Genomic DNA, 27,089 nt, shown 5'->3' on the forward strand with positions numbered 1-27,089 from the left:
CAGTTTTCCGATTTAGCAACTCGAGATTTTCTTGTGAAGGTCTTCCGGCGGATGTTATGGTCAGCTGACCCGCCTTCCTCCTCGCGGAACTTCCTGTTTGACACGAGCAAATCTCAATTTGATTGCTACAACATTATGTCATCGATTTAAGCACAAGCGGGCAGAAAAAAAAAGATTGGAAAATGTCTGCAAAGCCAACGTGTTTGATTGTGTTGAGTGCCGCTCCTCAAGGTGTGTTTGACAAGCTCTTCGTTTAACTGCAATTTTTAAAAAAAAAAAATTGCACTTCATGCATGAATGTTGTAACTTGTTTTATTTTCACTGGTCGCTAGGAGTTTCTGCAAAGTCTTTCCAGCAGTGTTTCAATCTTTGCTCTTCTGTGTTTAACCTCCAGACAGCAACGCCTGCGGTAAATCTCCTTTTCCTGGATAAAAAAAAATCTGCTCAAACTGGACTAAAATATACAAATTAAAACGTCATATTGAGGGGGGGGAAGAATCCTAGCTGTATGGCTTCTCTTAATTCTCCTTTAAAAAAACTACAATGACAATGCTAATTTTAGTCCTGTTTATTTTTTAATTGGGTTCAACCTTCAACAAATCAAACTAGAAGGTATTTCAGAAGAACACATTTAGCAATGTCACTAACCTAAGCTGTCTGTTTCATTCAAGGGGAAGCCAATGGATTTTGTTGGGGTGGATGACAGCACATCCAGGTGGGTGCAGGACTTTCACATGAAACCTTACGCAACTCCTGCCAAACTTGAATCCATCGATGGTGAGAGTCATTCAGTCACGATTTTTGTCAATTAGTTTTGCCCGCTGTCACCACGACCTTGTGGTTTATTGATTGATTTTCGAATAGGGGCTCGATACCAGTCTCTGCTCATTCCCGACTGCCCGGGAGCACCCATCGACCTGGCACACAGCGGCTCTCTGCACCGTATTCTCTCACACTTCATCTCTCAGGAGAGTGAGTAGAGAGCCTCTTGTCAAAGTCTGTGACCAAATAAATGTGTGCATGCTAGTTAAGTGTCGATGTGCGCAGAAGCCGTGTGTGCTGTCGGACAGGGAGTGTCAGCTCTTTGCTCTGCCACCGAGGGGAACAGGTGGATCTTGGACGGCTATAGTTTGACCGGGGTATGTTCAATAAGCGTCACATTGGAAAATTGTGCAATGTCAATTTAAATGTGTTTGCTGCCGCTGAAGCCGTCAGTGTTTGAACTGGTGCGGAGGCCGGACTTTGCCAACCTGCCTTTAATCGTAGAAGACTTTGTGAAGGACAGCGGTGGCTCATACACAGGCGAGTGCAACTTCGTCATAGCCGATGTCTCGATGGCATATTTTTTCAAACTTCTTCGGGAAAACCTTCTATTGAACTTGGTTTCGCAGCGAGCCAAGAGGACGCCGTGCACGTCGTCGCCGACAGACACCTGATAACCGGTCAGAACGTGCAGTCCACCTGGCTTGCTGTCAACAATTTAATTCTGCTTGCTAGCGCCAAGTAAGATGAGCTGAGTCACATTTGGCGTCACACTGTACCTCAAAGATGAATTTATTCTGTGAGCAAACTCAATGCACTTGCACATCAAATCCATCATTTCACTTCATTTCTGCAGCACCTTGTCTCCGTGATCGTTTGGATCAACTCAACTAGCTTGCTTCATCATTTTCAAAACCTATTTGATAGTCAAGGTAATACGATTGTATTTTTCAATTCACGCTGATTGATTTGTCCTGCTTAACACGCTTCTCCTTTCTTAATGGAACTTCACCCATTGATTTATTTGCAGTAACTTTGCATTTTCTTTGTCCCAATCAACCATTAAATCCTTTCAGCAGCTTTGTGGTACAATTAAGAATCCATGAGCTGAGGACTCAAAGGAGGTCATAGAAGTAGTCCAGTCCTTGTCCCAGTTCCCACAAGGAAATTCCAGTACCCAGTTTTTTAGCCAGAGCGATCCTCACATACACCGACTGCAAAGTTAAAGAGTATTCAATTCAACATAGAACCATGACCACAAATTGTAATTAACATTCAGAAAGTAATGAAAGTACATTTCAATCAAGTTTTACCTTCAATGATGGATAGTACACCACATGTTTTACTCCATTGCTTTGGAAACAAAGAAAGGGCAGATCAGTCCGAGCGTCGGGATGGAAGTCGAGCGTGACTCATCGAAAAATGACAGCCTTACCTCTTGTAGGTAAAATGGTGCTCACCGTTGAAGTCATCCCAGACGATTTTGGGCTTGTGTTCCCACAAAAGGTCGATGTACCTGCCAACGGTTGCACATGAACACTTCATTCCAATAAAAGACAAGTAGGATGGCGCTCACCTCCCCCCAAGAAGGGGCTCTGTTTTCTGGCTCCCAAAGTCCAGGCCGTATAAATTGAGCCCAAGCAGAATTTTGGATCTCCACTCTTTCTTGGGGGCCAGCTGCACGATGCAGTCGTTCACCCAGGACAAGGGGGAACTCGGGCCCGCTCTGACGACAGACACCATCAATTTGTTCTACTAGTACTGCGACCGGTCACCATTTTCTAATTGACTTTGACTACAACTAAATTCCAGATATGATCACCATCGATTCCATTGTCCTTACTTGGGACCACTGGAGTAGTCGTACGTCATGAGGCTGAAGCCGTCCACTATTGGGGCAAGTTGCTCAAACTCTTTCCTGTCAAACATGCCGGGCTGGCCGGCGCTAATTGGGGCACAAATTCCACACGCGGTCGGTCGGTCAGCATCGTCATGGCAGACATTGAACTCGTCTGACTAGCTTCACTTGCCTCGTCACGGCAGGAGGAATGACAAGGATGCAATGGAATAGGTTGGCCTTCAACGTTTCGCACGTGTGCGTCACCAAATGCACCAGTTCCCTGTTGGACACACATTGGGTCATTTTGGTGCCATTCCAAGTTCAAAAGCTGTCGCCGGTGATGGACTCACTTCCTTTTGTTGCCTGCCAGCTGGCTCCACAGCTCCAAGGTGAAGCCATCAAATCCCTCCGCCTGCAGTAGCAGACAAAAAACACAAGTCCGGTGGGCCACCAGTCAACTGCAGTGGACTCTGCGCTAGTTTACCTTTGCAACCTTGACCAGCTCCATTCCCAGCTCCTCAATCTCATCTTCACTGGACAGCACGCTCATGTAGTCCTGATAGGACCAGCCGTCAAACAGCAGCCTGGGCACTGGCCGCAAAACAACACTGCGTCTTTATCTGGACAAACACAAGCAGGCAGGCAGGCAGGCAGGCAGGCCTCATCTGCTCTGCCGTACTCACCCATCTTCACTTGATTGTTGGATTTGCGCACCGCTTTGACCCAGCCTGGAAAGATGCGAGCATTTCATCAAATGGGAATGACTAAAGAAAAGAAGAAAGAGCCAGCCGTGTACCCGTGTCATGGTCGTGAAGCCCAGTGACTTCAAAGCGCTCGCTCCCTCGTCGGCGAAGTTGAAGCCACACCGGAGACACCGAGGTCAGTTTGGGACCAAACAGCTTGGCGATGTCATAACCGTGGGAATTCCACTAGGGAGAGAACATATTTTAGATCAGGCAATTATTGGGAGCCACACAGGGAAGGTCTCATTGCTCAAGACTTACGGGTGTGACATAACCAATCACTTCTCCTTTAAAAGTCTTCTGGATGTGCGTCCAATATCTTTTCTCTTCCCTCACGACATCCTTCCAATGAATTGATGTTTTCACCAGTCCCCTCTCCAACACACTCTCTGATGCTGGGGAGGACTGGACACCGACACACAATCCAGTTAAACAACAAATGTGGCGTTTGAAATTGCCTACCTGAGTCGTTACAGCGGTAAATATACCACAATAAAGTCCCAAAAATCATTTTACAACATTACTCTTAAAAACATAGTCTACTTCATTTGGAAAAATGCTGAATTCTAAGTGCACATGCGTAGAGTCAACATTACATGGTAAAAAAAAAAAACCGACGGTTCAGACATTTGACACTTTGTTGTTACCGTACGTACACTGTTTGGCGGAAGAACACGTACTTACTACCGGTCGGTCATTCGTTAGTTCGTGGCTTTGAAATGTTTTGCCAAATAATGTCGACTTTTTCATTCCATTTGAAAGCAAGGAGCGCCACTCCTCCTAGTGTGATGTGAACAAGGTAAACGTTACTCACCTCATTTTCGCGTTCAACTTTGTGCGACTTCTTCAAATCCGTTTTGGAGAGTGTCCCACACACCAAAGAGATGCAGCAGTAGGACACCGCGACAACTGACACCACGAACCTTCTTCTCATTTCCAAATTTCAAAACCAAATAGATGAGGGAGTTTCAAAAAAATGGGGGCTTTATCGGCTATGCGGGCTTGTGTCGTGAACAGCAACAGAACATTGCGTTCAACGAATGAGCAAAAAAGCGGGCCAATTCGGATAGCTAGCAAAAAAAAAAAACAATCCAGCAATTAAAAAGATCAGCAATTATCGAGAACAAATTTGCCTCTGTGATGTCAATACGGCTCGCTCAGTCACTTCCGCCTTTCACTGTTTTCAGAATAAAACTTGTGTGAGTCGAACGAGTCCTTCCAGTTCGCCAACCGGTTTGCTGTGTTTCATCCTCCTTGCTGTTGATAATACGTCAAAGGAAAATCAGGATTTTTCATACATATTTTTTTAGTTTGAAATTCTGAATTGTCTCCCCATAAACGATATAATCATTTGTTTTCTCATAATTGCACCACATTGGATGCCTCCCTCCTGGTCTGAGGTTAATACTTGATAGAAGATCAGAATTTTTAAAAGCATATTTTTTAAGTTTGACATTCTGAATTGTAACCCCATAAATTATATAATCCTTTTTTTCTCTCATTATTTCTTCCTCATAATTGCACCACATTGGACTCGAATGCCTGTTCTGAGGTTTTGTGTTCAGGTTTTCTCCAGGTACTGCGACTTTGTGTCTTGGCATGTGAAGAAATTGACTAATTTATTATTATTATTATTATTAAATTGACTATAAAAATAAATCAAGCGTCTTTTGGCAGTCAGACTGTTGGTTTGGACCGGTGCCATCACATTGCCAAGACATTCTGCAATGGACACCAAGTCCCAACTGAGCCACGCTAAAAATGACCAAGTGTTTTCCAACAGAGCTTCAGTCTCAAAGGCATACATGACTTCATTTTTAGCAGCCAAAAATGAAAACAAAGTAACCAACGAAATGTTCATCACGACGTACAAGAAGAAATATGACACAATTCATGATTTCAAAATTCATTCTTATTAGTGAACATATAACGTGCACATATTTTTCAGAAAAACCAAAATGTCTCAAGTTTGAGTCACCGTTGAGTTGAATTGTAAAACATTTTGCTGGGTCATGTATTTGATTGCACTCCAGAGTGGGAATCAAAACCACAAGCATGCTAATAGACACGTAGAAGAAACAAGTCTGGCATGATTTACAACATTGTGATAGCTGTTGACAGTAAGTCATCAAGGTCTGACAATGCTGAGGCTTTTCTCTTTTGCAACAGACAGACTTGTATTTTCACATTCAGCATTTGTGTCTGTGTGCGTGCGGTTGAACCGCCGCATCATTTTTTCCCATCCTCCGATATGTTGGCCAGAGCAGAACTTGTTTCAGCCAAGTTTGACGAGCAAAGCACTTGTGTAATGAGCTGTACGTGAAATTTGAATCATCAGCATCTTGTAGATATGGTCAGAGTTCGATCCCGACTCCAGCTTTCACGTGTGGAGTTTGCATGTTCTCCCCGTGCCTGTGTGGGTTTCCTCTGGGTTCTTTCCACGTTACAAAAACATGCATGGTTGGCTGATAGACCAATCCAAATTGCCTGGATGGATGGATCGATCAGTGGATGGATTCCAGATCAGCAGACATGGATGGGCAGATGGCTGGATTGATATATGGATGTATTGGTGGATGATGATGGAGGGAGGGAGGGAGGGATACATGGTTGTAAAAGTGGATGAATCGATGATGGAGGGATGGCTGGATGAATGTCCAGAGGGAGGACTGTTGAGCCGCAGTCTTCACTTATCTAAGATGGCCAGCCTGATGGTCTGAGGACAGACGGTGAGGGGGAAGGATCCGCTGCCCTCGTCATGAATCCCGGTGGAGAAATATGGGAAGATCCTCTCGGTGAACTTGTCTTTAAAGATGAAAATAATCTTTCCATCCGCGGCGTTGATGAACACCACCTTCCCTTTGTCGTAGTCCAGCTCCACCGTAATCCTGTTGGCCTTACACTTCCAGTCCAGTTTTGTGCGAGGCGAAGTCTGAGCCCACAGGACCTCCCCTATAATCCCTCCAATGATCCAGACCCCTTCGGACGGCTTGAGAGACATGGCCCCCTTCCTTTGGATGGACTCTCGGACGACGCCGATGTACCAGTCTTTCCCCTGACTCACATCCACCGTCCAGCTATGTTTCCCGGACACAAAGCCGCCGGCTCCCAGCACGCACACTCCGCCCGTGCAGCGTTCCGGGTTGTCCGGGAACATCCGCTGACTGCTGTACTGCACGCAGGTCAACTCCTCAGAAATCTCCAAGTTGGCCTGGGCTGTGTTTGGATCCAAGGCGATGGGCGCTGGATGATTTACAAAAGGCCAAACAAATAGATGCATTCATACTTTGGTGTGAGGAAAATTCCTCCAGCGCTTATCAGGGTCACAGATGAGCAAGAGTTAGCTCATTTTGGTCGACCACATCGCAAGGGTTGAGGTTCAAACGCACAACCTTCAGGTTACTCTACCCCATCAGCCATGTCAGTGATGAACTATGTTGGCCCCGTCCGTGCCTTAGCCATTGTTCCGATTTGTGTTTCAGAAAGTCCCCATTTCATTGACTCACCGTATTTCACGAGGCCCTCCATCTTCTTCCATACGTGAAATTTAAGTGACGCCTGATGCGTGGCGCAGTTGATCAAGATGTCTCGGATGATTTCCGGTTCTCTGATATTGCATTTGAGCCTACCGAAACAAAAAGAATCATCACGTGGACTATATAAGCACAGCAACATAGGTCGGGCACTTGCCCACACTCACTTCTTTTTGGTGTCTTTGTAATCCTACGGAGTAAAGACGAGACATTTCAAACCACAATGAAGTCTTTTGAAGACAAAACAAGTTTCAGTGCGTTTGTGCGTACCACCAAGAAGGCTAAATGGTCTCCCTTCAGTCTTGTCTCTGTGCGGCTGATGATCGTGGCCAGGGTCTTGATCTGGTTCTCAATGGAATCCAACTTGACGCTCATCACTTTGACCTTCACTTCCACTTCCTGTGCCAGCGCCTGAAGTCTGGACTTTTCCTCATTGAAAAGGAACAAGTGCAACTTTTGGAACTCCTCCCTGATAGTTCGGTTGTTTTCATCCGCTTGCTTCTGTAAAGAGATTGCGGCGGCGGCGGCGGCGGCAGCCTCTGAAGTTAAAACGTGAACATCAAAGTGAACAAGTGTGTGCTGTAATGGGAACCTGTATAAATGTTCGGGTCCTTTCCCAGCTCTCTCTCGTCTTGTTCAGAGTCCGCAGCTTCTTCTTGAGAGACTCCAGCTTGCCTGATATTTCTTCCTGACATATTCACACAAACATGAAATCGTCAACCTCGACCTTTTCTATCTTTTGGTACACTCTTCTTCTTACATGGCTTTAGGGTGGTAATAGTTGTCACTTTTTTAAAACATTTTTTTACCCGGTTTCCCAATTTTGAAATTGACGTTTCAATGAGTGATTCCTTGTCCAATGATAGGAACATGCCATTTTCACTCACTTTCATTCCATGATGTTTATAACATGAGCACTGCAAATAGCAATGGCATGTGATTTTCTAAAATGATGGAATAATTTTTGTCACTCTTCCAGCCTCTCTGTTTCAACCTGTTGCTGACACTGCGACACGGAGCACATCCCCTTTCGAAGGTGAGCTACTCTTGATCAAACGTCAACAACATTACAAAGAAGACGATATGAAGCGCGTTGGAATACCAATCGATTCCATCCCTAACTTTTGGCATAATTCTATTTTGTACCTTCTTCTGCTTGGCGGCTTCATCCAGCGGACAGCACTCGTGGATCTTGTGCTGTTTGGACATTTGGCACAGCAGGCAAATGGGCTCCTCGTCATTCTGACAATAAATGCTCAGCTTCTCCTCGTGAAGCATGCAGCGGTCTCCGCTCACGTTCTCCGTGTGGTACTGATCCGCTGCGATCTTCAGCGCCAAATTGATGGGAGGCCTTTTGGGAGTGGAGACGGCCTTACACACCGGACACTCTTGACATTTTTTCCATTCCCAGAACTGATGCAGGCAAAGTTTGCAAACGTTATGTCCGCACTGGAGAAGAACCGGGTAGCAGTAGATTTCCGTACACTGAGGACAAGTGAGGTCCTCTCTGGAGATGACGCTGTGTGTTGCCATGACTTTGAAGATGGACGGTCATGTGAGCCAAGTGCGGGTCTTCACTGCTTTCCAGGTGGACTCAACACTCACTCATAGTTCACTCCTCACACACACACACACACACACGTACCGTCAATGCTGGCAAACTTGTCAAACCGGTTCAATGCAAGTTCAGATATAGACGACGCGCAAATTAGGTAATGCGTGCTGCTTGGGAACAATGGCTGTAATTTGGAACAAAAATACACTTGTCACCAATGACAGAAATGTACATTCCAATCAAATACACAGAAAATGATAGATGATACGAAAATCTAAAATGTACATTCTTTTTATTATTTGAATCAAATACACAGAAAATTAAGAAAAGGATATACTAAAATCTGTGTTGAGTGAAAAAAAAAACGCAAATCACAACAAAAAGACAAGAACAATTACAGTAAAACAAGCTAAATTAAAATGGAAAAAAAAAACGCATCGCTTTCTTTGTGTGACGTGCAACGCTAAAAAAATAGACTGAGTCAATCAAACCAGCAGTGACGCAAGTCGAAAAAAATATTGTGGGAAACTCGTAGGAAATTTACAAGAGCACCAAATAGAAGCAGCAAAATGACAGGTTGACCTGTAAAGTCAAAATTCAATATAGTTAGCATCATCTTTTGTAGCAATCTTTTTTCTGCTCTTTGCCAATATGTTTAGCAAACATTGACATGTGAAATTCTTCCAGAAGACGTTGCCAACATTTCATTGTGATGAGTACAGGAGAAAGAGAGAAAAAAAAAAAAAAATCCCTCCTCAAGAGGTGTTTTCCGGCACACAGTTGAAAGTACGATGACTCATCCGTCGACAGCGTTGCGTTGGTTCGGTCGGTCGGTCGGCAAGCAATCCAGAGTTTAACAAACCACCTCTCAACCAGGAAAGGCTCAAATCATCCACAAAGCCTTTGTCAGTCTATTTATGCCACTGACGTCAATCCATTCATTTCTTATGGGCATAGGATTGGAGCATAACGTGATATCTACCCGTCCAGTGCAGGGACAGCTCCAGGAATTGGCTCTTGCATCATCCCTTTTTCTCTAGAAGCCAAAATGACCAATTAGCTCATACATGAGACTTAATAGACTTCATGTCACATTTGTTTTGTTTGTCTCATATAAAATACGAAAAGGGAGCATAAGTAAACAATAACACTTTATTACAGTTCAGTAGAAAACAACAACATCTGCAAAATGTTGAATTAAAAACACATAACAGTAAGTAACAAAAATATATCCACAGGCTGCAGTTCACTGTTTTCTTGTGCGCTTTGTGCACTTAGTCTTGGTCGTCGTTTGGGCTTGGTGCGCGGAAAGGCGTTTTTTCTTGAGCTTGCTCGGATCCCCGCCACTTCTCCTGCTTCTGGTGGCCCGCTGCTGGTGACCGGGCCGCCCCCTTATTGCTCGCCCGGCCGACGTAGAGGTTTCCTCTTGTGGCCTGTTGTCGTCGGCGAACAACGATTCGTCTTGGTCCCAAACGACCACTGTTACACCTGTGACGCAGACATGGGGCTTTTCAGAGCATCAAAACCAAAAAGGGGGTCCAACCTTGCCTTTTATCCCCTTACCCATTCCAGAGCCAATCACATCTCCCATTGGATTGAATTTATTGATCTGAAAAACATATGAACACTTAGTACAGCTTTAACTTTACCTTCCACACCACAATGGACTTGGATCTGTTGTTTTTTTTCTTTATACGTGTGATTTTAAAATGTATACAGTAGATCTAGCTGAAAGAAAAGAGGAGTTTATGCAGGGTGAGGCATTGACAAGAAAAAAATTGGCTGTGTTGATAATTACAGATGATGCTAAACGAATAGAAAGCCCCTTTCCACGATGCCCGTAAAAGGTGTTCCAAAACGCTGCAATTATCATTCTGTCATGCGTCTGTGTGCACTTCATTGACGACTGTAGAGTGTAATGCTTGCGGCAAGTATTTGAACAAGGGCAACATTGGAGCAGTTGCGCTTAGTGAATAAGAAATCATTTGGGAAATTTGGTCGGCAAATTGACTGTGCTTGGTTCTACTCACAGATTTGATTCCTCCAACATTGGGATCATACAATTGGCACACAAGCTCTGCTGTGTTGGAATCAAAGATGTCAATAGTTCTCTGGTCGTCCTGACAGATCCTGTCATCAGGGTAACGACCCACCACAATGAGGTCATACACAGGATGCCATGTAGCCTGTGGAAACGTTGACAAAACAAGTTTGGCTGGGTACTTCTGTTTTCTTCCCCCGACTCGGATCAGGCACGAATTCTTGGACTTTGTGAGACAACCAACCTTGATGGGTGTGATGTGTTGAAAATGTCGATGTGGATGCTGGATGATTTGTTGAGGCTTGGACCAATCGGAGGATGAATACACACGGATCTCGTTGTACTGATCGGTTGTGAGCAACTTGGAGCAGTCCGAGGGATGGAAATAGGCTGTGAAGATGCAAGAAAAAAATCAGGCACAGGGATGTTAAAAAAAAAAAAAATCCCTTGCATGTGAATTTGTCAGAAGACCTGAGTTGATCGCCTTCTCGTGAGGCATGTCATGAAGAAAGCTCTTCTTGTCCTTCATGTTTCTCAGGTCCCACAGCTTCACTGTGTGGTCCACTGACGCCGTCGCAAGCAGCCAATCACAGCGTGGGTTGAACTCTGCGTGGGTCACTTTGGCTTTGTGTAATTTATCACTGAAAATCTACAATATTGAAAGAACACAACAAAGCATTTAGTCTTCTTATAGGGGACGAAATCATGATTGCTACATGTAAAAATGGTGAAAGAATCACATACCTTCTGGCCATCTAAACCCAGCAGCAGTAGATTTCCAACGTTGTCTCCGGTCACAAGCATCTGGCGGCTGATGGAGACGTCCACACAGCAGTACCAGAAACTGGGAGTAGAATGTTGATTCAAATGATGCCTGTATTCAACTTTTCCCAAAATATCTTTAAAATAACTAAATGAGGGCTGGCATTTTCCATCAGTCTTCTCCGCACTTTTCTCACCATACGTTGTGGTGTTCGTGGCCACAATCTGTCGTTCTGGATAAAATGGTGGCTGTGAGGCCTTCAAAGCTCTGCAGGGTCAGTGTGCCCTCACCAGAGGCCACGTACACCCTGGAAAGATCCGTGGGACAAAACTTCATCCCTCCGATGAAGTCTCCGGCGCCATTCTACGCGCACAAACAGAAACGCAGGCCTTTCATTGGGCACTTGTAATTGAAGAGGACGTATTATGGAAAGATGTCTTCTGCCTCACTTCTGTTTAGTGGGACTGTTACAGACAATGTCACCAGAATTAGCTTCTGATTGCTGGCCTTTTTTTTTATTTGATGGAGGGGAGGCAGCGTGTTTGGGATTGGCTGCTATGCAAATGACTGAATCTCTATGGGGGGTGCATTATGTCTCCTTGAGACAAAAAGGACCTCTTTCGAAGAAGACTGATGGAAAAAAAACCTTCATGACCCTCGCTGTGTGCACTTGATCCAATACAAGCAGACTGTAGTCTTACTTGAAGGTATCTGTGCAGGCAAACACTGTGAGAGTGGTCCCATTGAAATCTCTGAGGGACGTCGTACCCCCCATAGATGACGTGAACAGCTGAGTGGGCTTTAAAGGGTTCAACCTCATATCTGTTACCGAGTCTCCAGCCCCCATCTGAACAGAGAAGCAGGGCTATCAAGCCCAGCCAAGCGCAAGTGCTCACTGAGAGCAAGCTCACCCCTCTGATGAACATCTTCTGCTCGCGGAGCTTGAAGTCCCACAGCTCGATGTCGCCACCCTTGGAGCCCACTACCAATGTGCTGGGATTGGTGGGATGCCACTCCAGGCAGGTGACTCGCCGGTCGAAGGGAACGTTTGATGCGTGGTAATGGTACGAAGAGAGTGAGCGGACAAAAGGCTCTTGGAGACACTGAAAATTCAAAAAACTCAATGTGACATGTGACTGACAGGGGCCCAGTTTACTGTGTACTATGCTCCTCAAATGAAGTGGTTGCATCCATGATAAAAAGAGGAGCCAAAAGGTTCTTTTCCACCGGCGACACTCCTACTAACGCGACAACTTGTATTTTAATTTGACAACAGCGCCTCTTTCTCACCTGTCTCATTTGAGTATGAACACTTTGTCCCAAAGTGTGCTTGTAGATGTGGTGGAGTATGCTTCCATGTGCACTTTTTTTCTGAATCCCTGTGGAATTGAGAGGAGACCTTGTCAACACAGACACCAGCAGACAAGATCAAGCACAGGAAATGAATGCAGCCCACCCACCTTTTTTGCACGCCTCTGCATCCTTCTTGTCCCGTAGTTTAGCCGACAAAGTTGAACCAGAGTTCTCCCCACCAGCTCTTTGCTCCACCTGTGGCTTTTTGGATTTGAGGCCATCAGATTTGGAGGGTTTGCTTTTCATCGCGAACCCTGCAAAAACGAAAGGACGCGTTGAGCAAATGTGTTAAACATGCATCACAACAGACACTGTGCTGTTTCGCGACTGCATGCTGTGGCAGCTTAGCAAAAAGAGCACTAGCGTTTACATAACACACGTGACTTCAAAACGTGGCTGTTTTGTAACTTGTATTTCTCTTGTTTCACGGCAGGTGGCGGTGTTTCAATCAACCAGCATGTCAAGTGAAAGCGGCGTTTATGTTTAGTCGTTTATGCGATACAAATCATCGATGTATATTTACTATCATCACCAGCCAAATGAAATCTGATTGAAATTGTATTAGATAATAAAAGACGTGAAGCAATAAAGCGCTATTACGGTTTGAATCAATTTGGAACGTTAATGCTCGAAAGCGAGTTGTTTAAATTGTGTCAGCTGGTTAAATAATAGTTTAACACGTGAAATGGATACAACGGGCAAAACGACAAGCGTGTAGGCGTTTTATTTTTGTAGAAAATCACAGTAATTCTTACCTTTCCTTAGCGACATGAACGCACCAAGCATGAATGCAGGAAGCGGAAACACCTGATCTAAAACGACGCTTCTGATTGGCTACGATCGGCTCATTTTGAAAACGTACTCTGGTTTGAACAAAGACGAGGGAGCGAGCGAGCAGAAATCAACAAGAAGAAGGTCAAAGAAATAGTGGGTGCGAGACAAAATGACCAGACCAGCGTAAGTTAAAATGACTAAATGTTGAAACGTGTTGTCTGTTACCACAGTGAAGCGTGACATTTGTCGAGGGCGTGTTATTTTTATGATAATGTTGTTTGGACGTTCACCGGTTTTAGTTGAAACGTTTAGCCGCAGGCCCACTAGCCTCGGGGCTGGCTGGCTGGCTGGCTAGCTAGCATGTGACTTTGTTTCCAAACTGCCAAGTAGTAATGGCGTGAATTGTATTTTTTTTTTTCTTCAGAAAGGGCAAAACACCCCGGCGACAAGCTCCCAAAAAAAGCGGCCAGAAAGACCCAGTTGGGGTGAGTTTGAAAGCAGATGGCCAACACTTAACAGACGCGCCGTGTTGGAGATTTGCGGTGAACCAACCGTCTTTTATTTGTATTTGTTTTCTATCCCACTCAGGTTTACTGTCGTGTGCGACCCCTCGGCGGAGAAACCGAAGAATGTTGCATCGAGGTGATCAGCAGCACCACCATCCAGCTGCATGCACCCGAAGGCTTCAAAACAAACCGCAATGGAGAATACAAAGAGGTGAAGGATTGGAACCAGCGCAAAGGTTCACACGTGGAAACTTTCAAAGATGATATGAGACCAAGTATTAGTGCTTTTCAAGTTTTATTTCTTCCTACATCTTTTCAGGCATGTGTATAGGAAGTGTATCAATCAATACGTGATGTTTGGAAGGAATTGAGTAGAAAGACAGTAGAACAGGCAACAATGAGAATGAACTTGTGTCAACAAACTTTTATGCCACCAAAAATGATTCCAGTGTTTGGCAAAACAATTTGTGCATGGTCAAAGAGCTGACTTTCAAGCCAGCCACCCTTCCTATGAAAAAACGGTTTGACAATCGATTCTCTCTGTTTCACAGACACAGTACTCCTTCAAAAAAGTCTTTGGAGTGTTAGTGTCTCAAGTGGAGTTGTTTGAGAGTGTCGCCAAGCCTCTCGTTGATGACCTCATCCATGGAAGAAATGGTAAGACTTTGTTCAGAGCGTTGCTGTTGCCGCCACCTCCATTTTATCCCGTTGCGTGTCTCTTGTTCATCACAGGGCTCCTCTTTACATATGGCGTGACGGGAAGTGGGAAGACGTTTACCATGACTGGCTCTCAGGGCCTAGGTGGACTTCTGCCTCGCTCTCTTGACATGCTCTTCAACAGCATTGGGTCTTTCCAGGCCAAGAGATATGTAAGGCCTGCACTGAATATCTACTTTGTTCACACATCTGTGTCACATCTAGGACCTAATGTTACGTCATCTATTTTTGCAGGTCTTTAGGTCAGATGATAAAAATGGCATCGAGATCCAGAATGAAGTCGATGCCCTGTTGGAGAGACAAAGGCGTGAAAATGTTTGCGCTCCCAAAACGGCCTCATCCAGGTTGGCCCGAGTCCCGTCCACGAACACGAAACCCGCTTCTGACGTTTAAGCGGGAATTGTCGACTTGCACTTTAGGCAGAAGGTGGATCCTGAAATCGCTGACATGATTAAGCCGGCCGAGGCGTGCAAAGCAGATGACGTGGATGAGGACAGCAGCTACAGCGTTTTTGTGTCCTACATTGAAATCTACAACAACTACATTTATGATCTCCTCGATGAAAACCAGGAGGATACATTTAGGCCCAAGTGAGTTCCAAGAAATCAAATCGACACAAAAACGAGCCTTCAGATGCTCACTAGATGAATGTCAAATTGTATTTTCTTCTAGGTGGAATGGTGGAGGCACACCTCTGCGTCAGAACACTGACTTTACGTATGTGACCAGTGAAGAAATAGTAACTTCATACTTAAGTTTCCCATAACAGTTGGCATTCCAGCTGCTCCTTAGGATGCGTTGCCATTGCTGGGTACAGCTACCCACTTACTAAAGTTAGCAAAATCAAAATATTTTGTATCTGTAAAAAAAAAAAAAAGAACCAGTGAAAGCCGCCAAGCATGTTATGTTTTTGTGTATGCGCGCGTTCTGACAGAGGCATTGGCAAAACAATTGCATGCAGTCAGAACATCTCTCGCCATGGCATTCTGTCCGGCTTCTGCTTGTTGTCTGTCATGGCAGAGCTCCAATTTCCCGAAATCAGCTCCAGTCCTTTTTTCTGCCCCACCTGCCGCATCCTCCTAAACTCAACGAAACAAGCAATCTGGTGTGTTTTGAGACTAACACTGCCTCTTCTTCTTTCCTTCCTTCCTTCTTTCTTACTTGTGACGATAGAGCACCTCAGTCTAAAATTCTCCGAGAGGACCAGAACCATAACATGTATGTTGCCGGTTGCATGGAGGTTGAAGTCAAATCTGCTGAGGAGGCCTTTCAAGTCTTTTGGAAAGGTGAGTGGTGTGGATTTTGAAGGAAGGAGACAAGAACGTATTTCATGCTGTGATGGACCTAGCTATTTGTCTGACTTGGTATTGTTGCCCTGACTCTGACCAAGAAATGACCTCCATTTTAATCTTCTCTCTGAGCATACTACGCAAGAGTTCCTTCCAATATCGATTTTCAAGAGGTTCTGGCTGGTGTGTTGATAATCTCGGCGCTCTAGGTCAGAAGAGGAGAAAGGTGGCCAACACCCGGCTCAACCGCGAGTCCAGTCGCTCCCACAGCGTGTTCACTATCAAACTGGCGCAGGCTCCTCTGGACGCAGATGGCGACAGCATCCTTCAGGTGAGCTGGGGCCAAAGCTACGTTCATTGACACCAGACTCGAGCCTCTGATTTTATTTGTATTCTTTTTTGAACGAGAAGAACCAAGTGGCTGTCAGTCAGCTGTGTCTGGTGGACTTGGCAGGAAGCGAGCGAACAGGCAGGACAGGGGCCGAGGGCACTCGCATACGTGAAGCAGGTAGGATCTAAAATGGATCTATTTTGTCACACATTTGCGCTCGCCTAGGATGCCTCCAACCACACGCGTTGCCTTGCAGGAAACATCAATCAGTCTCTACTGACCCTGCGCACGTGTATCGAGATCCTGCGAGAGAACCAGATGTGCGGTACAAACAGGGTGAGTCCCACCCACTGTCCCACTCACTATTGTCCCCAATTTGATTGCATCCTTTTGTGCACTAGATGGTTCCCTACAGAGACTCCAAAGTCACCCATTTATTCAAAAACTATTTTGACGGAGAAGGGAAAGTCAAGATGGTTGTCTGCGTCAACCCAAAGGCCGATGACTACGAAGAAACCTTGGTCAGCTCCGCGTGCACTCTCAGCCTCCCTTTTCATTTGCGTTTGTCTAACGTGGCCTTCTCCACATTGTCCAGCTGGTGATGCGCTTTGCCGAAATGACGCAGGAAGTGGAAGTGGCTCGGCCGCTGGACCGACCCATCTACGGCTTCACGCCGGGCCGCCGCAATCGAAACCAGGCTTTCAAAGAGGAGCTATCTCGCAAGTTGGAGGAGCGAGGTGGTCCAGTCGACACAGGTAGTGTCTGTTGTGTCATCATTTCATGGCCAAAGAGGAGAAAAATGAAAGTTTTCCACACTACCCCAAAAAACCCCCAAAAAGTGTAGTTTGACATTCTGTTGTGTTTCCTCACAGACATAACTTCAGTTTTGAACTTGGCGACGCACAGCCTCCCTCCTATCCCCTCCATCGAGGTTACGGACGCTCACGATGACATCACCCTGCCGAGGCTGATCGACGCTCTGCAGAACAGACACCGAATCAGACGGGCCATGTTGGAAGACTACAACAAAGCAGGTGACTGTTCATGGTTGACCTCATCCCCCGCTGAACCTTCCGGCCTGACTTCTTTTTTTGTCTTTTAGCCAGCAGGATGACATCTCTTCTGCAACAGCTCGACGGCAATATCAACTCCAAAGAGAATTACATGCACGAACAGAACAGCAAGCTTTTGGAGAAGGACAAGATCATCCAAAACAACACAGCAGAAATTGAGCGCTTGGAGAAAAAAGCAAAGATGCTTGAGCATAAGGTGGGCTTGTGTCCAAGGCTCAAGCCCTTCACAGCTGCTTTCTCCGACTGAGCCGCATCCCCGTTTGCAGATTGACATCCTTCAGAAAACCACCAAAATCTACGAGGACGACAAGCGTTCCCTGCAGCACGAGTTGGAAACGAGAGCGCAAAGGCTGCAGAGGGAGCTGTCCGAGAAGAGACGCATGGAGCAGCGCATGCACGGGGCTGTCACCGACACGCAGCACAAGTGGGAGAAAGAATGCGTGAGTGTTTCCGCTAGATGAATCCCTTTCATCTTGCCAACCAATGACGTGGCGGCGCTTGCGTCTGGCCACGCAGGAGAGACGCGTGAACGCCATGCAGCATGAGATGCAGAACAAACTGTGGGTGAAAGACGAGAAGCTGAAGCAGCTGAAAGCCATCGTGACGGAGGGCAAGACGCCGAGTCATCCTGATCCGCCGCCCCGTCAGACGCAACCCAAGTCGGCGCCGCCCCCCAGGGAAGAACGAGTCCCAATGGCTGCAAAAAGATCTGCCTCGCCTTCACCGGCGGTACGCGGGCTTGGCTGAGTTTGGGTCTTAACGTCATCATTGTTTCTAAATATGCTCAATTGAATTTCTTTTCACAATTTGCCGTGTGTGCCCATGTTTATTCATTTGCCTGGTTGTGACTCCTCCTCGCTCAAACCAGACGTCGACGCCAGTCCGGCCCCTGCACCGGCGCTCCCGCTCAGCGGGTGGAGAAAAGTGGGTGGACCACAAGCCTTCCTCCAGCCTGGACTTGGGAACGGTGCTCCAGCCCATCATTCCCAACGCCATCAAAGTGTCTGCGCCCAATGAGAAGGTGCTGTCCAAGTGCGACAGATACGTGTTGACGCACCAGGAAATTGCCTCTGATGGCGAAATCCAGACCCAACTTATTAAGGTGAGTCGTGGCGCATCACTGAGGGACTACATGGGCCACTTGCTCATAGTACATGACATGTTTTTGCATGTTCCAGGGTGATGTGATGAAGACCAGAGGAGGGGGACAGGCTGTCCAGTTCACTGACATCGAGACATTGAAACAGCAGCTCACCAACATCGAATGGTATTCACTCTTTGTCTGGAATTAACCACTGAGGTTGCAGACGCTGTCAACAATCGTGTTTTTTTTAAAAATTAAACTTGTATGTTTTTGTGTCCCAAGCCGCAAAAGGAAGTCTTCAGAAGGAGATGGCAGTAATCAAAAAGGTGGATCTTTGGCCGATGTGGAGAACAGGGTAAGATGATTGTCATCAGAAAACTGGAAGAGATGAAAACAGAACAATGTGCAAACTGCTTGGTCGTGTTGCGAAACTAATGCAACTATTTGAAACATTTGTCATCTGAGCCCTGCAGGGAAATATGTTCAGGCATCTGCCTATTTGTTTTTGCCGTATTGGCAGTCCTATTAAAATGATCAATGAAGAGGTTTTATTGTACTAGTGGGTTTCAAATAGTGATTTGTCTACAGTGCGCTGTCGCAATGGAGATGAAGGCTGGCTCCACGATGGGACCTGGCGTTGAGCATCATTGCATCACTAAGTAAGCTGCTGTTGTGTTTTGTAAAACGCGGTTTACGGGACTAATTTAATCCATTTATTTGCATTTACAGGCGCAGAAAACCCTGAAAGCAGAAAGCGGTTCCACTGAGTATCACTCCATTTTGGTCTTTTTGTGCAATATTTCCAAAGCTTTTTTTTTTTTTTTTTTTGTATCTTTGCTGGTATTTAACATTCATCACTTCTGTATTATTCAAGTGTACACTTCCAAAGCTGTTCATAAAATATTTCAGGTTTTGTAGGACCAGCAGAATTTGTGGTATCTAGGTCAGTTTTGTATGGTGTGCATTGTGTGTATCACCTTTATAGTTTTTGTACTGTAGTCTAAAGTTTATAAAGTATGTTTTTTTTTTTCTCGAGTAATTTCCTTCTTAATTGAACGCTCCTGTTGTCACTGTACTCGGGAAAGAAATTCCTTTGCACCGGGTTTTGTGTGGCTGAGTGCAATACAATAAATAAGCACTGGGTGGCAGCACAGGACAATAGTTAAATATCGACAGGGCTCGGAGAAGGTTCATCCGCTTGCTTCACTGTTGGCTGCTGACTGCTATCAATTTGGACAACATTGCAAAAGGAGTTGCAAAATAGTCATCGCAGTCATGAGATTTTATATTTACGTGTTTCTGCTGAAGTGACAAGTACTGACAATACAATTGGATCTGCAGGAACAAAGTGATCCCCCCCACCTCACAGCTGGGTTGAAATTGCAAACTGCACTTTTGTGAAATCCAAATAAATATGAGCACGCATTTCCCGTCCCCACAAAGCTGAGGCCATCAGAGACAGTTGAAACCTCATCTGGCTGAGTTTCAATTGGAAAGCGCTGAAGAGTGACTAACATGGAGCCTCTTGGAGAAGGTCAAGAGCCCGGAGCAACCAGCGGCCATTAAATTCACTCCAAGTGCTTTGCTTTTTGACCAGGCTTGCACCGCACTATTATGGTGTGCAAACCCTCAACGCCAAGTGGCACAAGCATCATAGACATGTTATTACGTTTGAGCCTCTAATCAACATTACAGCTTTTAAAAGAGACTCTTGAGAAGGTGAGAGAGAGAGAGCTGCATCCATCCATCCGGCACTCTCTCTGCATTGAGCATACACTGTCGCTTGTGAAACATTTGACAAATGTTCACGTTCTGCTCAATTATATTATAATTTGTTTTACCGCGCATCCATTTTCAGACAATTACATTTACTTAAATCGTTTTTTTTTTTTTTTTAACTCCAAGTACTGCCTTCATTTAAAAAAAAAACATAAATATTCAGTAGCGTAGAAGGTGTTGCGATATGAGACGGGTTATTTCTCAAGGGCCAAAAATGACACGTTATTAACGCCAATATCCTTTCACGCCGATAGATTTCGAACGCATAACTTGCCCTACCCCAGCCAGCAGTGATAGTGCTGTTCCTGCAGTGTGCGTCTTTGCCTCTAGGGGCAGTGTGGTGCACACATGCAGATAACGCGCTTGGAGTACGTTGATTAAAAGTTGACGCCAACACACCTTCCTCGGCCGCCATTATGTAGAAGGTAGTTCAAATGTTTGAATACTCGGAGAGAAAGAAATAAAGGCACCAGTCAGTGAACGAAATAATTAGGCAGTTCTTGTGCATGGAAGGCGAGTGTTGGTGGACACCATGAAAAAAAGACAAATCAAAACAAAAACAACGCTGCAAAGTCAGTGGGGGAGATTTGAAGGTAAGCATAGTTTTAGAAAAATGAAATAAATTGTACATTTAAAATAGAAAATGTGAGATTGATGTGACTAAAAAACATTTGAATCGATGGACCCTCCCAGTATGCTGTTTATTGTACGCCAATGTAAGTATACAGTTCAAAAATGAACACAGCTTAAACAAATGAATATAAAGTAACTGGTTATGCCAACTAATGTGTTTTGTATCTCAATTTCAGCATGCGGCCTTCTTTTGCTACAACGAGGATTTACTGAAAGCAGAAAGAGCAAACATCAACTAGGATTCTACCTTGGGCGATACAGGATTCTAATTAAGGTAAGCCATTATAAACTTCTCATTAAGAATGGATGTTTGGACAATTCATCCAACCACAATTCATTTGCTGCTGTCAACACGATGTGATTTTGGAAATTCACTTTGCGACAGTTTATTTTTCGGGGTACGAGGCTGCAAGAAACTAGTGACTGAAATAGGATGAGGCAGTTTGAATATTCATGTTCAGCTGTTAGCTCAACCTGAAGAACTAAATTTAGCTATCTAGTGCCTTCATAAATACTATTTTACCAACCTCATGGATCCTAATTTTAAAGGACTTGCTAGAGCAAGAACCTCAAGCACAACCGCACTAGGATTCCCCATGACACTTTCCATCAGTGGCATAGATAAGAAAGCGCCGTCAGTGAAAGTCAATTAGTGGCAAGCGTGCAAATAGCGCGTGAGAGTCGAGCGTTGCTTGAGCGGGCTGTCTCCATGGTTGCATGTCAAAAGTGTGGCTGCCTTACAGCCGAATATTCTACAAAAGCTCTGAGACTGACAGACATTTAATTGTCATTCAGCCTGTCTGCAAACGTCTTGAAAATTCTTCCTCTTTGCCGCTCCTTTGCAGAATGAAAATCTCTCTTCCTGTTGTTGACGGTCACAAAGGTCAAAAGCGTGTCATGATATTTCATGAACACAACTGGAAAGTGGTTCAAATGTGCCGTGTCTGTTAAGCAATATACCTCCAATAGTTTTACAAATGTTTCCTCTATTATTGAAATGTTGATGGTATTTTGGCTTTTATTTGTGAGTCTTCAATGTTGTTTTGGCCCACCCACGGTGGATTCAAATGGAAAAATTAGATCTGATTTAATTATGTTCTGGGTAAGTGGACCTCTGAATAAAACAATGAGTAGTAATATTGGAAGCCACTATCACAAAGTTCCAAATTTAGCCTTTGCCCTCTTTGTTCTCGGCAGTCGACTAAGTGCTTGCAGTTGTCAGCCGAGTGTACACTGGCTGCACTTGTAGCTGGCGGTGTCCTTCCTGTGGTGACAGTATGCCATGACGGATTTCCGTTGACTCACTTTCATTGTAACCGCAATGGAGAAGGAGGAAAAAAAAAAAAAGATCACAAGTGCTTGATGTCATCCAGTTAAAGCTGCGGCTTTGCGTGCAGTTGGCAGATGATTTAAGCAGTACTGAAAGGGGTTTGCTGACGAAATGCGGTGGGGGGGGTCTGCACTCACGCTTGTACAAAGCGACCCAATGGATGATGACTAAATAACGTCTACTTTGAATATGACAGGGGTTGACTTTCTCACATCCCTCAAAGCAACAAAAGACTGAATAAGCGTGATTAACAAAAAGCATATGCAGGGGATATTCAAATAAAAGTCCACTCAGTACCCACTGGGCCTGTTCAAATTACAGATTTCTGACTATTATAAGGACCTGAAAAAAAAAAAAATAATGTCAAAAAACTCCTAGGCTAGAACAGAAGAACTTTATTTGGAGTTAATTGGAGAGACATGACTTTAAATGTGATTCACTCATCCCACTTCCAAGAGGGTGTGCACACTTCTGCAAGCACATCATCCCAATTTACTTTTACCAAACCGTGTTATCTGCGCCGTGTGTAAGTCGGGCCCATGCTCGCTTTTTAAACACGCACATTAGTGGCTCGTCTTTTTCAAATAAAGTCTTCCACACGGCCGCTCTTATCCACCACTTTGCACATTGCGCTTGCAATTGGTGCTCAATTATAGGCGGCGCATTAACGACTTGTTACTTATCATTAGGTACGGCCAAGTTGTTCCTTCTAATAAGGCGGCGCCTTTTATCACACAAGCGCAGGTATGCGTTGAACGGCTGCGATTAAAGCAACCGCGCGAGTTCTGGCAAACGGGAGGGACCGCAGCAAAAACACTACTGCGAGCTGTCGCCCAATTCACAAAGCGTGTTGTTTTCACGCTGCGTTTAGCCACTTGATTAATGCTCGTTGAACGTTCGCATTGGAACATCACCTGAGGAGCACGTAAACCTGCGGTGGCGGCATCCCGGATAGTAACGGCGGCGTGAAAAGCCGGTCAGGCTGCCGGTGAGGTCAATTTAAGCAAACACCGGGACAGCCGGCAGAGAAATTGTGATCGATGGGCTCGGTCGGTGTGAGACACTTCGTGGGGAGGGAAACGGTCTTATATCAAGCCATCCAATTCGCTCTTCTCTCTCGTATTTTGCTAGCAATCACCTCCACTCACTCACCGGCCCAAAAAATGCTCATGCAGCCAAATGACAGATGGCGTATCCTTTGACGTGAGCTCCAACCAGACGGGCCGGGCCGGGCCGCCGGAGTGATCAATACGCACATCAAGATGACTGAATCCTTTGAAGCCTGTTTGTAGAGCTGGATTTGCTGAGCTAACACGGTCCACATAGAACCCCCTCGAATAAGCTTGTTTGGCGAGCGAGCCAGCATCCTCTGTGTTTGAATAGGAACCATTCAAATGGAGACCAGACAACGCCCCTTCCCTCCCCTCTTTCTTTCTCCATACAAGCAGACAAACATGTCCGCCCTGCCAGTTCCTCATTTTCTTCTCTCTCTCTCTCTCTCTCCTTTGTTTGTTCACTTGACTTCTGCATGCTTGATTACTCGCCACCTCAAATATCGAACATCAAATTGGCCGTAACATTGTGAAAGCGCTGTAATGCCAAGATTCCGCCCTGAGAACGTCAACTTGACACTTGCTGGAAGACAAGTGGAGTTGCATAGATAAGACACTAACCACGTCTTGCAACGGTCTCCTTCAGGACAGGACAAAATATTTGATCTGAAATGGTTTTGAAAAGAAAATGATGGATTTGCATCAAAGTCATCGTGATGGCTTTTGTGTAATCATGCAAACAGAAACAAACACACTTTGCTGGAAAGTCAAATTCCGAGTTGCTCTGAAACACAAAATGAAGCTAGCTAGCTAAATAAATAAATACATACACAAATAAATAAATAAATAGCGACAATGACTAGCTATAATAGCTAAATTAATTAATAAATACATACACACAGCTATTTATTTATAGATAAATAAATATTTATTTATTTATTCATTCATTTATTTGTGATGAGTCATAAAAAAAAGCTAAATTAAAAGTTGAATACTCTGCGTCGGACAGCGACAACTAATGCAAATAAATCCGATAAATCTGACGCGCGTTGGGCGATGCCGCGACATTGTTGCTTGTCCTATTTTTACATAAAGGGTTTCAGAAACAATAAGTGTTTTGAAAAACATGCAAATCTTTTGGCTTTGAAGAGTTACTGATTATAGAATCTTTGACTAAATAAATGAGGTCGTTGGCCTTCCCAGTCAGTTGAGGCTTATTTGAAAGTGAAAATGCTGACATCTCCTTTGACATCCCTCCCAACACTCCATTTGCATCCCCGTCCTCTTTTCTGTTTACACTCCGCTCGGCTCATTTAACTTCCACGACCCGGTGAATACATAACCCAGGGCCATTCAAAACATCCCGTTGGGAGAAAACCAAAGCACGTAAGCATGCAAAGGCCGCTGCGCTGCGCTGGCATCAGCCTTCGGGAGCGCCTCCTCGCTGCGCTTTTCAAACGCCGTCGTTTGCTGCCTCGGAGGCAACCAGCTGCATCGCTCCGACGCACTTCCATCGCTTTGTTAAATCTCGCCCTCGTGCGCAATTCACGATACGCGTTCCGAACGGTTAAAGGTTTGGCGTGCCCTTTCAGAAAAACGGCCCTTTCTCGCTAAAGGCTAACAAGCGTTGCGTTCAACTCTGCATTTAATTGCGCATGCCAAAAACATTTCCCTTGAAGTAGCTGTTCGCTTGGAAAGCGACATTGTATTCGACGTTTATGTTTTCAAATGAGGAAGCTGGGGCCTTTCAAAAGGGCCCAGCGGAGGAGCTAAGCTCACATACGCAGCCTATAAAATCTGACGAGTGTCGACGGCGGGCGGGCGGGCGGGCGAACTAACTGCGGGCACAGTTAACGGCCAGAAAGGAAAAGAAGCTGGTGCTAGTAAATTTGCAAGTAATATCGTAAAGCCTGTTTGTCTTTTTCCCCCTCTAAGAACTAAATATGCAAAAATGAGCATTCGGTTTGTGTGTGTTTTACGTTGGGCTCGGTCGGGCAGTTAACGTCGTAGCTGTTGTGAGTAAGATACGAATTTCATTCGATGCGCACCAGTCGACCGCTTTTGCTGCAGTTTTGTTTTTACTGCGGCCATGCAAAGCACAAAATGCCTGAGGCGGTTTTACGGTCTCTGTGAAGCTGTTTTTGTTGACAGTCAATCAGTCAGTAAGTTAACACGCGCGAATGAATCCGGGGGCCGACTTTGGTGTCTCCAGGTTAAGACGTTGCTGTGCATTTAATAGTCAGGTTTTAATCAGGTTGTGGCAATATTTATTTGGAGTGTGCATGGAAGCGTAGTGGCCGAGCGAGTGAGTGAGTGAGCGAGCGAGCGAGCAAGTGTCCCCATGCTCTGCTTCCCATTAGCGCCTGCCTCATCCTCAGCCTGGGCAGCTGTTATCTCAATGATGTTCTAATTCTAGCCAAACACTTCTGTGTTTGACTCAATAGAGGCAGTGTAAGTCAGCAGAGTCAATATTAGCACAGCACACAGGGTTGGTTGGTTGGTGTGAGGTAAAAATGTGTTTGTGTGTGAGAGCGGGAGAGAAAGAGAGTGAATAGGTGATTAAGGGCAACGTAAATAAAGATCATCAAAAAGGAAGCAAGCAAGCCGTTTCCTGCTTCCGTTTACTCGCTTGCTTCCTTCGAGTCTGCCGCCATTTCTTTTATCACCTGTTTCTTTTTTTTAAATATTCATCATGAAGAAGTTATTGTTGGTTCTTGGCGTTCCTGCGGTCACTAGCAGCTGCCGGCGCTCTTTCGGCCGAGCCGAGGCTTGCCGACGGTGAACAGCTCAACGTCACTGTCAAATGTTTTTCTCGTGATGGATGGTGATAATTAGTACTGCAAAAATACACTCGAATAAGAGCTACATGAAAATGTTTGTCTTTACAAGTATAGTAATGCTCTTTGCCATCCATCCGTTATAGCTATTGTTGCATCCATCCATCCATCCATCCATCCATCCATCCATCCATCCATCCATCCATCCATCCATCCATCCCATCCCATCGTTCTCTCCCTCCCTCCCTCCGCAACGGAAGCACACAGTCCCGTTCCACTCAGCCCGAGGCCTTGTTAGCGGTAATAAAGCGTGTAAACAAAGCGCGGCGGGCGTCGTATTTTAAGGTCATGGCAAACAGCAGCAATAACCTCGCAGTCAGCACAAAGTCGTCTCCCTGATGTGGCGGCGGCGGCGGCGGCGGCGCAATCTCCCTATTTAAATCTGCTGACACGCGGAAACGGCAACATGAGCTAATGCACTACTTAAAGAGCATAATCGTTCTTTCCCTTCCTGTTAATGAATGCTAATTAGGAGTCTGGAGCAGTTTCTGGCATGTGCTGGCTGGCCCTCTAATGTGCCGTATTGTTCTCCTCGCTTCAGCTCAGCACTAATGCTGCTGTGCCAGCTATTAAAGTCAGATAAGCCATCCATCTTTAACATTGCCAGCCAAAGCCACGCTAATAGCTCAGCCATTCAATGGTTCATTTCCACGGCTTCCGGTTTTTCTCCTTTTAGTTGTCTCCGTGCACACGTGAGCCGACTCTGTTTGGCAAGAAAATAAATAACAAGATGTCCGTCGTGTCAAGCTCTAAAAGGTTTTCAGGTGTGACTCTTAAATGGGGAGACGTAATAATGTGATGTAATGCGTGAAATGACTCGCTAGTAATAAGGTTAATCGCATCCACACTTTTAACGAGCAGTAGGGGCCATATTAGCGGCCGTATTATTCCCATTCTGGAGTCATGTTGATTTTACGATTGATTTTAAGATCTGCCACTTATTCACAAGGCAATTTAGTTTACGTAGGCCACTGAGAATTGGCAGCCAAGAAAAGGAAGACAGAAATGAGACATTTCCACAAGCTCTTCATTTGAATACAAAGCCAGCCGTAAAGTGCAAATCACAACCCAGTTGTCAGTACCAGGAAAGGATG

At 45.2% G+C, this 27,089-nt stretch overlaps 5 protein-coding genes, 1 long non-coding RNA gene and 1 other non-coding gene across 13 annotated transcripts; 4 read left to right on the plus strand and 3 right to left on the minus strand.

The window, feature by feature from the left end:
- Nucleotides 1-65: 65 nt before the first annotated feature.
- Nucleotides 66-1,842, plus strand: gatd1 (glutamine amidotransferase like class 1 domain containing 1). 2 transcript variants are annotated; one of them, XR_005098241.1, is made up of 8 exons: nucleotides 66-231; nucleotides 333-409; nucleotides 672-777; nucleotides 865-972; nucleotides 1,048-1,139; nucleotides 1,209-1,302; nucleotides 1,392-1,633; nucleotides 1,692-1,842. XR_005098241.1 is itself a non-coding variant. In XM_037254036.1 (7 exons), exons 1-7 carry the CDS (start codon nucleotides 183-185, stop codon nucleotides 1,505-1,507), a joined length of 642 nt encoding a protein of 213 aa, XP_037109931.1. In that variant the 5' UTR covers nucleotides 66-182; the 3' UTR covers nucleotides 1,508-1,842. The 2 variants fall into 2 exon arrangements, 1 of the variants encoding a protein (XP_037109931.1); XM_037254036.1 differs by having other exon boundaries at nucleotides 1,392-1,842.
- Nucleotides 1,769-4,497, minus strand: chid1 (chitinase domain containing 1). Its single transcript, XM_037254035.1, has 12 exons — nucleotides 4,160-4,497; nucleotides 3,607-3,750; nucleotides 3,399-3,531; nucleotides 3,286-3,330; nucleotides 3,087-3,193; nucleotides 2,953-3,014; nucleotides 2,793-2,882; nucleotides 2,606-2,707; nucleotides 2,339-2,488; nucleotides 2,198-2,278; nucleotides 2,076-2,115; nucleotides 1,769-1,976 (listed from the first exon to the last, which is right to left on the minus strand). The coding sequence occupies exons 1-12, from the start codon at nucleotides 4,277-4,279 to the stop codon at nucleotides 1,878-1,880; spliced, it is 1,173 nt and encodes a 390-aa protein (XP_037109930.1). The 5' UTR covers nucleotides 4,280-4,497; the 3' UTR covers nucleotides 1,769-1,877.
- On the plus strand, nucleotides 3,757-8,189 carry LOC119124276. Its single transcript, XR_005098242.1, has 3 exons — nucleotides 3,757-4,144; nucleotides 7,858-7,914; nucleotides 8,052-8,189. It is a non-coding gene; the product is annotated as an uncharacterized LOC119124276 (long non-coding RNA).
- Nucleotides 5,240-8,519, minus strand: LOC119124273 (zinc-binding protein A33-like). Of its 2 annotated transcripts, XR_005098240.1 has the most exons (7): nucleotides 8,025-8,519; nucleotides 7,471-7,566; nucleotides 7,149-7,379; nucleotides 7,046-7,068; nucleotides 6,852-6,970; nucleotides 5,952-6,588; nucleotides 5,240-5,688 (listed from the first exon to the last, which is right to left on the minus strand). XR_005098240.1 is itself a non-coding variant. In XM_037254034.1 (6 exons), the coding sequence occupies exons 1-6, from the start codon at nucleotides 8,409-8,411 to the stop codon at nucleotides 6,032-6,034; spliced, it is 1,413 nt and encodes a 470-aa protein (XP_037109929.1). In that variant the 5' UTR covers nucleotides 8,412-8,519; the 3' UTR covers nucleotides 5,240-6,031. The 2 variants fall into 2 exon arrangements, 1 of the variants encoding a protein (XP_037109929.1); XM_037254034.1 differs by having other exon boundaries at nucleotides 5,240-6,588.
- A 1,048-nt stretch (nucleotides 8,520-9,567) lies between these two features.
- On the minus strand, nucleotides 9,568-13,019 carry ddb2 (damage-specific DNA binding protein 2). Of its 4 annotated transcripts, none has more exons than XM_037254029.1 (11): nucleotides 12,905-13,019; nucleotides 12,698-12,847; nucleotides 12,528-12,616; nucleotides 12,149-12,340; nucleotides 11,434-11,600; nucleotides 11,219-11,318; nucleotides 10,946-11,123; nucleotides 10,719-10,864; nucleotides 10,464-10,619; nucleotides 9,997-10,042; nucleotides 9,568-9,921 (listed from the first exon to the last, which is right to left on the minus strand). In XM_037254029.1, exons 1-11 carry the CDS (start codon nucleotides 12,921-12,923, stop codon nucleotides 9,680-9,682), a joined length of 1,485 nt encoding a protein of 494 aa, XP_037109924.1. In that variant the 5' UTR covers nucleotides 12,924-13,019; the 3' UTR covers nucleotides 9,568-9,679. The 4 variants fall into 4 exon arrangements, with proteins under 4 accessions (XP_037109924.1, XP_037109925.1, XP_037109926.1 ...); XM_037254030.1 differs by lacking the exon at nucleotides 11,434-11,600 and adding an exon at nucleotides 11,939-12,084; XM_037254031.1 differs by having other exon boundaries at nucleotides 12,698-12,850; nucleotides 12,903-12,998.
- Nucleotides 13,020-13,359: 340 nt separating this feature from the next.
- Nucleotides 13,360-19,399, plus strand: kif23 (kinesin family member 23). Of its 2 annotated transcripts, XM_037254027.1 has the most exons (23): nucleotides 13,360-13,547; nucleotides 13,789-13,849; nucleotides 13,953-14,081; nucleotides 14,422-14,527; nucleotides 14,603-14,739; nucleotides 14,822-14,931; nucleotides 15,007-15,177; nucleotides 15,260-15,304; nucleotides 15,761-15,873; nucleotides 16,086-16,207; nucleotides 16,288-16,384; nucleotides 16,464-16,543; nucleotides 16,609-16,728; nucleotides 16,803-16,962; nucleotides 17,080-17,241; nucleotides 17,310-17,476; nucleotides 17,547-17,720; nucleotides 17,797-18,009; nucleotides 18,149-18,382; nucleotides 18,459-18,547; nucleotides 18,647-18,719; nucleotides 18,953-19,023; nucleotides 19,094-19,399. In XM_037254027.1, exons 1-23 carry the CDS (start codon nucleotides 13,534-13,536, stop codon nucleotides 19,107-19,109), a joined length of 2,664 nt encoding a protein of 887 aa, XP_037109922.1. In that variant the 5' UTR covers nucleotides 13,360-13,533; the 3' UTR covers nucleotides 19,110-19,399. The 2 variants fall into 2 exon arrangements, with proteins under 2 accessions (XP_037109922.1, XP_037109923.1); XM_037254028.1 differs by lacking the exon at nucleotides 15,260-15,304.
- LOC119125057 lies at nucleotides 15,918-16,011 on the plus strand. Its single transcript, XR_005098429.1, has one exon. It is a non-coding gene; the product is annotated as a Z30 small nucleolar RNA (small nucleolar RNA).
- Nucleotides 19,400-27,089: the final 7,690 nt, after the last annotated feature.

This window comes from Syngnathus acus, chromosome 6 (genome assembly GCF_901709675.1).
Source record: "Syngnathus acus chromosome 6, fSynAcu1.2, whole genome shotgun sequence".
Lineage (NCBI taxonomy): Eukaryota > Metazoa > Chordata > Actinopteri > Syngnathiformes > Syngnathidae > Syngnathus > Syngnathus acus.